Genomic DNA, 12,191 nt, shown 5'->3' on the forward strand with positions numbered 1-12,191 from the left:
AAAAAAAAATAATTCCCACCATCGCTAGAACAAAAACACATCAAGAATGATTCAGCCACAATGGGTCATATCTAGATATGTGCATAATTGCATATAAAATCAGTGTACGGAAATTTTCACATAGAAATCAGGAATATGTTGGCATTAAAAATGATTCTACATTTACCAACTAAAGTCACATGTACGCTGCACACTTACAGTACACTTACAGTCAAAAGTTTGGAAACGTTACTTTTTTTAATGTTTTTGAAAGAATTCGCTTATGCTCATCAAGCCTGCAGTTAAAAAAAAAACACAAAAAAAACAGTAATATTATGAAATATTATTACAATTTAAAATAATGGTTCTCTTTTTTAATATACTTTAAAATGTAATTTATTTTTGTGATGCAAAGCTGAATTTTCATCAGAAAGTACTGAAATGATTTCTGAAGGATCATAAGACACCAAAGACAGGAGTACTTGCTGATTAAAATTCAGCTTTGCATCACAAAAAAAAAATTACATTTTAAAATATATTAAAAAAGAGAACCATTATTTTAAATTGTAATAATATTTCATAATATTACTGTTTTTTTTTTTTACTGCAGGCTAGATGAGCATAAGAGACTTCTTTCAAAAACATTAAAAATAGTAATGTTTCCAAACTTTTGACTGGTACTGTACATCGTACATAAAACCCTTATAAGGAGATGGGCGTGTCTATGCAAATTACAGTTGGGGCATGCAGTCTTTCATTTAGAAAACTTCAAATCATTAACATTGGAAGTTTAAAAAACAATCCGTGTGCATAGTATCGCACCTATTGTGAATCTGGCTTATGTTTTTGTGCAAAGTTGTCCTGTGTGTTAAAGTACACATAATCCTCGTAATTTTTAGCGAATGAGTCGACCTGTATATAGTGACACTAGTTAAAAACGTGCATATATTTTCTCAACTGTTCTGAACAAGAAAGCTCCTGAAAGGTTACTTTGTTTCAGCTTTCCTCATTTGTGGAAACCTCCTTTATGAGATGATCTCATGTGCATGCAATTGTGAAACATCCATGAATCCATTAATGGAACCAGCCACTTCCATTCTCAAAGTTTGGTTAAACTCACAAATCACTCTTGCTGAGAAACAGGAGCTTCGTACGTGAATTTTCTGTTTCTTGGCAATGCCTAGTGTGTGATTCTTTGTGTTGCTCCCTTTAGAGTTTCATGTAGGATTGTGCTCCATTTCATTGTTCTTTTCACAGGAGCAAATGCCCTTGATGCCACAGGTGAGCCATATTTTATTGTGTTAGGCCACACAGCAACGGAATCTTGAGGAGTGTGTGGAAAATGTATATTTCCTGTTTGCTTCCAGTCTTCATCTTTTGGCCCTCATAGTAGTCCACTCACATTAAACACAGGGCCGTGGAGGTGGACGATCTGGAGGAGGAGCTCTGCCTAGAGGCGGGGCTTGAGGGGGTGGGGGCAGGGAAGAAGTAGGTGATGGCGGAAGAGAGGGCAGAGAGTTGGGTGGAGAAAAGAAAATTGTGGTAGGGAATGAAGACCAGACGGGGGGTGGAGAATAGGATGGAGGAGGAGTAATGGGTGGAGATGGGTTGATGGTGTGAGGAGGAGGGGTGGAAGGCACCGGAGGAAAACTGGAGGATAGGGAGTCCGGTGGACTGCATGGAGGAGGGGGCAGCTGGCCCTGAGGAGGGGGTGGGTTGAGGGTCCGTGTGGGGGTGTAGATGGGTGAAGAATGGTGGTTGTAGGATGGATACCGTGGAGGAGGATTAGACTTGACGCGGGTGAAGTTCATACAGCGACCCTGAGAGAGAAAGATAGGAGAAAAAAAAAAGTCTTTTAGAATTTAAACGTAACATTTTTCTGAAGAAAATGTGTTGTGGTTTGGTTTTTCCTGTTGTCAGGGTGTTGCTATGAAGCAGCTTACATGTTTTGGGTGATTGTCAGGGTGTTGCTATGTAGAGGATGTTACGATGTTCATGGAGGTTGCCAGGGCATTAATATGCGGCACATATTTTGTTATGCGGTTGCTTGGGTGTTCTGAGTGGTTGTCAAAGCGTAGTTATACAGTGAATAACATGTTTTGAGTGTTGTTAAGGTGTTGTCAGTGCTTACCAGGGCATTGCTATTCGGTACTAAAATGTTCTAAACAGTTTTTAGTACTTGCTATGCGGTTGCTATGTGGTTGCCAGGGCATTGCAATGCAGTGTTAACATGTTCTTGTTTTTTGTTTGCATATGCAGTTTGCTAGGGATCTTTAGGTAGTTGCTAGGGTGTTGCTAAGCAGGGTTAACATGTTTTTATGGGGTTTTAGCATATGAAGTTGCTATGGATCTCTCGGTAGTTGCCAGGGCGTTGCTAAGCGGGGTTAACATGCTATTGTGGGGTTTTAGCATATGCAGTTGCCAGGGTGCTCTGAGTAGTTGCCAGGGCGTTGCTAAGCTGGGTTCACATGTTCTTGTGGGGTTTTAGCATTTGCAGTTGCTAGGGTGCTCTGGGTAGTTGCCAGGGCATTGCTAAGCAGGGTTAACATATTCTTGTGGGGTTTTAGCATATGCAGTTGCTAGGGTGCTCTGAGTAGTTGCCAGGGCGTTGCTAAGTGGGGTTCACATGTTCTTGTGGGGTTTTAGAACATGCAGTTGCTACGGTGCTCTGGGAAGTTTCCAGGGCATTGCTATGTGGTGGAAATTATTTTTGGATTCTCTATGGCTTTGTCCACCCTGCACGAAGCAGTTTTCCAATTTGGTTTTAAGGACTCACTGCCTCACCGTCATTTTGAAAGTAATGAAACTGGATCTGTTTCTTCAGACAGTGTTGTCAATATGAAGTGATCTGCATGGGTTGCTATAGTAACAGTGTGTAAGCATCAGCACAATGCAAAGAGATTTTTCCATACAATACACAAAGTAGCATGTGGATAGAGAGGACAGAACATTGGCAAATTAGATTTTGCGTATCATGACGTATCTCAAGCTTGAGATCCAATATGACTATTTAGACCGAGACACATTCCAAAACAAATTCTGTTTACTTGGATTTCAGGCCAATTATGGCTGTAAACCCTTAGATGGGTTTGTAAAAAAGTCACACTTTAGGGTCCAATTCTCACTATCAAATAACTATTAACTTCGACTTTTGCCTCAATAAACTCCTAATTACTGTTTATTAATAATAAGTAAGGTAATTGTTAAGTTCAGGTATTGGTTGGAATAAGGGATATATGATCATGCAGAATAAGGCATTAATATGTGCTTTATAAGTATTAATAAAAAGCCAATATCCTAGTGATATGCATGCTAATAAGCAACTAGTTAATAGTGAGATTGGATCCTAAACTAAAGTGTTGCAAAAAACTAAACCGATTTGAGTAAAATTTTGCTGGGAATTAGTAAATCAGGTCATTGATATTTCATTACAAAATGTGGCACAAATAATAAACAGGCATGTTGCTTCCCTCATGCTGAAAACACTACGGCTTTGTGTTGTTGAACGTCAGAGATCTCAAAATAACCATAGCACTGACTGGCAAAACGCCTTCCATTGAATTTGTCATTTTGCAGCCTCAGAAGACGATCGTAAAAAGCTTGTTTTGATGCCATCGTGTAGGACAACGTGGCAAAAGAGAAATGTATTACATTATTTGATTTCACTTCAGATGAAGTGAATAAGCCAGGGACATTCATCTCAAGTCTCCAAATGCATGTCTGCAATGATGGACTTTACCGTCAACATGACTAACACACACACTCTGAGGTAGAGTAAAGTGGTGAGAAGCGTCTTTCTCCTCTTTTTTTTGTCTGCTGTAGGGAAGTTATAAATGCCAGACCAGTTTTAATGATAAACAGAGGAAAAAGCTAGTTGTTGATGGTTTACTAGAAACGCTTATGGAAAATTAGTGCACTCTGTCCCAATTTCCTGTCAACTAATGAAGAAGTCCCCCGCTGGCCCCATAAAGGCACACACACATAAACACACACACACACTGTTCATGCAGTTAAGAGCTTATGGTATGTACTATATACTGTAATTAAGCACATCAAAGACTGAAAGCATTTGGTATGTATAGCACTAGTTTTCACGTGCCATAAATCCTCTATGAACGCCCACTTAGAGGACAAAACAAAGCTTTCTTCTGCTGCCTGCCAGTTATTTTTACCAGGTTTGTACTAAGTTCTAATGTAACAAGACATTGATATATTAAAAGACCAAATTCAGTATACACCTTATTAATAAAACCTAATATAGGCAAGCAGATGAAGCAGAATATGAACATAACTCACAAAGTTTCACATTAATGGATTAGCTCACCCAAAAATGAAAGTTCTGTCATTAATTACTCACCCTCACGTCGTTCCAAAAGACTTTCATTCATCTTCAGAACACAATTTTCGATGAAATCCGAGAGGTTTCTGAACCAGCCATAGGCAGCAGCGTCATTGAAAGTTATAGTGAACTTTCAAGGCCCAGAAAGGTCGTAACAACATCGTTAAAATAGTCTGTCTCTCCAGTGGTTCAACCTTAATGTTATGAAGCGACAAAAATAATTTTTGTGCACAAAAAACCCGCAAAAATAAGGACTTGATTCAACAATTTCTTCTCTTCAGTCATTCTCCTACGCTGTTGACTTTAGTGTAAACAGTGCAGCGCTTCTGGGTTCTACGTAAGAACGCCGCCTCACTTCTTACTTCTTATTTTTGTCGCGTCATAACATTAAGGTTGAACCACTGGAGACACAGACTATTTTAACGATGTCTTATACCTTTCTGGGCCTTGAAAGTTGCTGCCTATGGCTGGTTCAGAAATCTCTCGGTTTACATCAAAAATATCTTCATTTGTGTTCCGAAGATGAACGAAGGTCTTACAGGTTTGGAACAACATGAGGATGAGAAATCAATGTCATAATTTCCAATTTTGGGTGAAATAACCATTTAAGTGTTTTCTTTATAATGGGTTTCTATGGGAAAACGCTTAACGTGAAACTTTGTGAGTTACGTTCATATTCTGTGCAATTTAGTGTGATGCCTTTATATTGTGGGCTCATTTGCTTGCCTGTATATACAGGGTGGGCCATTTATATGGATACACCTTAATAACATGGGAATGGTTGGTGATATTAAAGTCCTGTTTGTGGCACATTAGTATATGTCATGGGCACCACCCATCTTGAGGAGTTTGCCCCCAGTAAGTAGACAACCAGACAAACTTTCAGCACACTTATTAAAACAATATAAGTGTCATAGTTATAATAAATTGGCAACTTGTCAACTCTTAAAAAAGTATATCTTTTTTTATGGTTCTGTTCAATTATCAGTATTTTCAAGAATTGTGTTTTGTGCACTGAATTGAAATTTAACACACATTTATAGACCAAAATAGTCTTTTTATTAAAATTTTGCATATTGTTTTGCTTTCGCAGTCCTTTATGATTTTAGTAGATTGTAGTTTAGACTTTTAAGGAGATTTTTGATTACTTTTGTATGCAAACCAGTTTTGGCATTGCACATTGGCATTGCACTCTGAAATCTAGGTCCTGAAGCAAAACCAGATGAGAAGCAGCCCTCTATACTCCATCTGAACACTGTTGCCTTCATTTCAGAACGTTCATCTGCAGAGTTTCTCTCTGTCTCCACGCTGTCTCTCTCAGAAGTAGCGCGGGACAGCAGCCAGCTGTAGTTTCTTTTTAATTTTACAGTCGCCAGACCCTAGTTTTTTGCTAAATAACAACATGCCTACATGCCTTCCTCTGTTAATGTCAGGTCTTCCTTCCCAGACTTTTGTCATCTGCTCTGCTTAAACTGCCCTTACTGACACCATTTGAGTGAATAGAAAAATGATCACTCAACAAATCAAAAACATAACGAGACCTTCCTGTTGAAAAGGAAGTACTGATGTTATTTAACCAGTGCACATGTTAGGCATATGTGCAGCCAACAGGATAATTACATTTTATGTTATTATATGCATACATCTTTACACTGCAATGGTGGCGCAGATGCCACATCTGAAATGACATACAGTACAGTACAGTATACCATGGTGCATTAACAGACTGAAGCAAGATTGTATCGTTAACTTTCAGACTACTTTCATCAAAGAGTTTACAAAGAACAAAACTTAAATTGTGTTATTGTATTTTCAGTTAATGCTGGATGGTCTGATTGAATTAATCTCTTGAGCCACACTTTCAAACCATGTATAATATGTTTGGAACACTTTATGATGTATGTTCACTATGTTAATACAACTGTCACACTTCATATTATCGTCAGGGCTGGTTGGACCGAGGAGAGATGAGGCGGGAATCTATTCGTACTTTATGAAACAGAACAAAAAATCATGAAACACGAAAGGGTATGCAAACCAGCACCATAGAAGCTTGTTTCCGCCACAAAAGTTTACGAGTAGATCTTCGCAATTGCGTGTTAAAAAGTCAGAATTGTGAGATATAAACTCGCAATTGTGAGAAATAAACTCGCAATTCTGACTTTTCTCTGAATTGCATGTTTAGGCTATATCTTGCAATTCTGACTTTTTTCAGTGTTTTTTCCCTTATATTTGGACTTAATAACTCACAATTGCGAGTTTTTATCTCGCAACTCTGACTTTATAACACGCAATTCTGACTTTATATCTCGCAATTCTGACTTTATTTCAATGTAAACTCGCAATTGTGAGATGAAAAGTCGCAATTATCTTTTAAAAAGTTTTATTCTGTGGAGGAAACAAGCTTCCATAGAGAACAAATAAAGAACAGAACCAAACAAAATTTAAATACATAGGATAAATGAGGGATAAAACAAGGGGAAGATGGGACTAATCAATTAAATAAGTAGCTATGAAAGAAAGGGCTCTACATTGCGACCGCTTGCGACTGAAAATGACTGTGTGCGACTGATGGGAGTTACCCGGTCAAATCTCATTAATAGTAGTATAATACAATCAGAATATAAAAACACAACTTCCATAATGCATCTATACAGTGCAGTAGTTTACTGCAATCGGATGGTTTTCCTGCCTTCAGTCAACAGAGCAACTGTGAAAAAGTTGTGTGTTGGGCTGCTATTGTTTCTTTGCCGGTAAATTAACTGAAAATATTACATTTGGATTATCAAAAACAGGATCATAAATTAGCGGGGACCTGAAGCAAAAATGACTATGAGCATGGCTGATATTCCTCAATATCAGAACAATTGCAGATGTGATGCTGATTTATACAACAATTCAATAAACAAGTTCATATTAAGTGATTTATATTTTTAAGACCCTTGTCTAATTTTTGCTCTATTTCGCCAATGAAAATAGTTCCAAACAAAGCCACCAAGTCGCATTTCCACCAAATAAGTTGGCAAAACTCAAAAAAAATTGAGTTGTTCATCAATTTTTTTTAAGTTTAAGTAAGCAGAACTTGCATATTTTTATTTTGTACAAGACAACATCTGACATAAGAATTTAACAGATCACATCAGTAGGATCCTGTTCATTTGTTCGCTACATTTTACTGCGAATTCATTTTAAACAAGACAAAGTTTGATGCCGGAGAGAAAATAAAAGAATGATGCAGTAATGACTACATGTAATGCATAAATGTTTCACATTGTTGGCAAATGTTTCAACTACATTGAAAATTATTTTAATATGCAAAACTGTTACCCAATCATAGCAGTGGACGTTTAGTCTTGAATGAGACACACCCATCAAAAGAGATTGATCAAAAGAGAGGGTCAAAAATAGGATAGAAAATAGCTTCTAAATTAGGATGTTTTGATAACAGTCTTGATAACATTATAAGTAGACCTCAGAGAACATTATATAGAAGATATCATGAATCATTGGACGGCTCAATAAAATATCGTCTGCTTCTAATTAGCAACAGATCCATGTTGTTCGATGATTTTGTATATAGCATCAACTTGACCACTGGACAGAAGCATTTGGCTGCAACTTACATTAAAACGGGTTAATTTTCCATTTTGTTTTTGTTTTCTTTTTTGAAAATGACAGATGTCTTGATCCAATCAAAGCTCAGCAGACATGTATGACCACAGTTGCTATGTTACCCAAAAGACACAACCACTGAACTCACATCATGATAATGTCAAGTATCTGAATCAGACCCACCACTGCAAAAAATCCCAATGCATATCCATCAACTGACACACATCCCCTAGAGTGCTGACTATGCATTTTTTTGGTAAGTGGCTAAATTTACTGGGTACATATGTTAACATGAACTAACAATTAAAAATACTTCTAAAGCATTCATGATAACACTCGATTTTACAGTGTCTTTGTTGCGCGTTACATGTTACTGTAGTAATAACAGTAAATTATGTATAATTACATGCAACTAAACCAAACCCTAATCCTAACCCTATAGAAAGTACGTTGTTAATATTAAACTAAATGCTCTCTAAATGCATAATTAGACTGAAACAAGGACACCTTAAAATAGTGTATTCGCATTTATTAATCTTAGCTTCATCCATGTTAATTTCAACATTTACTAATACATTATTCAAATAAACAATAGTATCTGTTAATATTATTTAATGGAACTGAGCTACCATTAACTAACAATTAAATATTTTTATTAACTAACGTTAACAAATATTAAAAAATACCGTAACATTGCTTATTGTTAATGTTAGCTAAAGCATATAGCGTGCAACTTTTACATACAATATTTTCTGCATAAAAAACCTGTGTGCATATACAAGTATATCAAATCGTGCTTCTGGAGTGTGTCAGATTGCTGCCGAATTCTAGCACTGCATGCTGGGAAACTGCACCTTACAAATTGTGTTCAGTACAGGTTTTGTGGGTGCGTTTGCGATGTTACTCAATTTGCATAATTGTTTTAGATATTGGGTGCTAAAAATGCAGACATTGCATGCAAATTAACATCACTATCAATTCAGTCATTGACTGAAATTGTAATTTTGATCTCTCACTTCATGATGCATATTTTTCATTATGTCTTCGCTAATCGTCATCAACCAAACATTTTCATCAGTAATTTTGTTAATATGGATATATGATAAAAGAACATATGGTTTTTAAAGGAATCAGTCATGATGCGAAAACAAGTGTTTAGGTGAGGTGGGTGAAGTGAATGCTTACTTAAATGAAAGATTACAATAGCTTGCAAAGCCCATTAAAAAGTTAGCTCAGAATCCCTCTGTCTCCTGTGCCCCATTATATAAGCAGCATATTTTAAAGCTGGCTTCAGATACTGAAATCTTCCGATGAGTTTGCCAGACAACAACATCCCTATCCGGCACCATAACTGTCTGTGTTTGCTTAACAGCTCACAGCTGTTTATGCGGTGTAATGTTCTGCATATGCGCTTTTAGCATCAATTTAACTACCACTGCACCAAAAACACAAACCTAGCAAATATCATTTATCAAACACATAATTGCAACTCTAACAACATTTAGCATTTTAGGGATTTAAGCTACATATTATTCATTTTTTGGACATAATGCCATGGGAACACCAAGTGTTCAGACAGTTATTGTTTTTTGGAGATATGTACCAATAGTAACACCAAGGTCTTCTTTGAAGTTATGCCATATTCTTTCATATTCAAATAGCATATTCTAAATATTATGGTAATCATACAGTACTATGGTATCAAAGCAGTGCTTCCCACAGGATTTTGCGAGACTATGGGGGTTGGACATTGGTCCCTCTAGAGGGGAAATTTTTTGTATATTTTAAAGTTAAATGCATCAGTCTGGTGAACTTTGAGAGTTGAAAACTAAGAGCTCCAAATTGTTTTCAGTGTCCAAATTGAACAGAGTAAAAAGCCTTTGCATTGACTTGTACCTGGATTTTAAAGGTGCAGTATGTAATATTGACAGCTAGTGGTTGAAATGGGTACTGAAGTCCAAATTCAAAATATTGGAGTTGTTTCCCCCTTCCCTCCTCCTCAGACTCGACACTCACACGGTTGCCAGATTGAGGACACGCAACAAGAACGAGCGCAATTGACAATGGAAGGCTTATATTGTAAATTGATGAGTTGATTTATGATTCCATAGCTACAAAACGCTGTGTTTTTAATTGTGCCAACTGCCAACCCTGAGGTGTCAAAATACGATTGGTTAAATTGGCAGTGAGTGGGATCACACAGATCAAAACTAAAACAGACATTCCGACACGGAACGCGCATTTCAAAGTAGAATAACTGGCTGTAGCATTGGTATTTAGAGAAACAAGTATGTGAACTTAGCATGTTTCCTAAATCTCTGCAAACACTTTTTTTTGTGCTTTAGTAGGCCTACTATTTTAATAGAACTGAACTGTAAAATAACTGTAAATGAAAAATGAATGTTTCATAATACTTTACACTACAGTATATTACAACACTTTGGTCTTAATTTCTTCACTTGCAGTTGCTTCCTCAATCTTTTATTTTGGTGAAAAACTGAAGTTTCTGTGAAAACAGGTTTACAAACATGTTTCAATAATGTTATTATGAGAAGTGTACACCCAGACAGCAACACAGTGTCGGCCCAGATCCGGCCCACATCTGGTACACGTGGATTGGACTGGACACCCCTGGATTAGACTGTGACAGGCCGCCAGAGTCTAGGTAATTAACTCTTTCCCCGCCAGTGTTTTTGAAAAGAGTTGCCAGTCACCACCAGCATTTTCACAAAAGTTTTATGGCCCCCAGATTAATTTGTTGTATGAATATCTGAATATGCAATATATCAATAGAAAGAACAGAGCCTCTGATTTAAAATGCATGCATGCCTTATGCATTACTTTTTTTTATCAACACTTGAATGTGGGTAAGTTTTATTTTTAAAAAAGCAACATTTTTAGAAAAAAGCTGAGAAAATCTCATTTTTGTCAAAGACTACATCTGGATGGGATTCAGAATGATGATCAAAACAAAGATGGAGTACATCGAGTCCATCAACACTCCTTAAGCTTCACTTAAGCTTCTACAGCTCGTCCTGGGTCGACATTTGGCAGTTTTGAATTATATGCTGTTTAATTTTGATGATCACGTAATTTTACATATGCTAGACTTGTGAACACTCAGTCATCCAGATCATCACTGAATATCTTTTACTGTTTCGTTTTGGAGCATCTGGATGTGTTTTTCCATTAGGTATCGGCATGCGTCCAAGTGGCTTCATCCATTGTGGTGAAATGGTGATGTTTTCAACCTCATACTGTGATGTCATCACACTCTATAATCTCTGAGGGTGTCACCTCCCTGATGGTGTTAATCACAGTACTATGTTTGGCTGTCCTCTTGTAAAGCAGTTGTACAATTTTCATGATATACAAGTCTAGACTCTATTCATTCTGGTGTTCTGTTGGATCTTTTAGGCCCATATCTCTTTTAAGCTTCCTTCTTGAAATCTGATTGCTTTGTTGAGTAGTCAGTTGTGTTGAGTATCACTGTGCATGTCCTTTTAATAAAAATCATTCTATGATGCAAGCACAAATTCTCGACATCGCTCAGCAAACATCTGATCAACTCCATCTTTCCTGCAGATACAGATACATGGATACAGATACAGATACAGATACAGATACAGATACATAGCAATAGACAGTGAGGAAGTGATTTGTTGGTGATTTTGTGAAACATCTCTTTAAGAGGATTAGGTCCAAAGTTGAAGTCAAATGTGACTCACAGTGGGGATATGGCATGTAGAGCTACTAAGCAAGCTCCTCAGAGATAATTAGGGTGTGGGTGTTGAGTTTTGCACTGTGCTTCACATTTATAAATGACAACACCCTCTGCACATGCTGTTAAGTCCAAACGGTTCTGTTGACATTGGACCCCATCTTTTTACTTTGGTAAAATAAAGTTGCACATGTTTCGTAGCAGAGAAAATGAAAGCCTGGTTTAGCAGCACATATTACAGGCTTGCAGGAGCCGTCAAGTTATTGGTAGTGCACTGTTCAATGTGATTTATCTTTTTCATACAATCTAGATTTGATGTACTTGGATTTTCTAACTTTGTGAAGAAATTGTGAGTCATGGTTGCATATGCAAAAGTTGCTGCCAAGGTTGCTGGGCTGCTAGGCTGTTGCAATGTGGTTCCATTCCATTCAAAGGTTTGGGGTCGGTAATACAATTTTTATGATCACATGATCCTTCAGAAATCATTCTAATAGGCTGATTTGAAATAAATTTTATATTTTTTATAAAAGTTAACAATAG

General features: G+C 37.1%; 1 protein-coding gene across 1 annotated transcript in view; it reads right to left on the reverse strand.

Moving 5' to 3' along the window:
- Positions 1 to 1,243: 1,243 nt before the first annotated feature.
- antxr1a (ANTXR cell adhesion molecule 1a) overlaps positions 1,244 to 12,191 on the reverse strand; it is a 65,930-nt gene continuing 54,982 nt past the window's right edge. Inside the window, exon 18 of the mRNA XM_081348252.1 lies at positions 1,244 to 1,799. Within this exon, the coding sequence (XP_081204378.1) occupies positions 1,383 to 1,799 (417 nt within the window). The 3' untranslated portion in view covers positions 1,244 to 1,382. The remainder of the gene's footprint in view (positions 1,800 to 12,191) is intronic.

This window comes from Scardinius erythrophthalmus (assembly GCF_964197995.2).
Source record: "Scardinius erythrophthalmus genome assembly, chromosome: 20".
NCBI lineage: Eukaryota > Metazoa > Chordata > Actinopteri > Cypriniformes > Leuciscidae > Scardinius > Scardinius erythrophthalmus.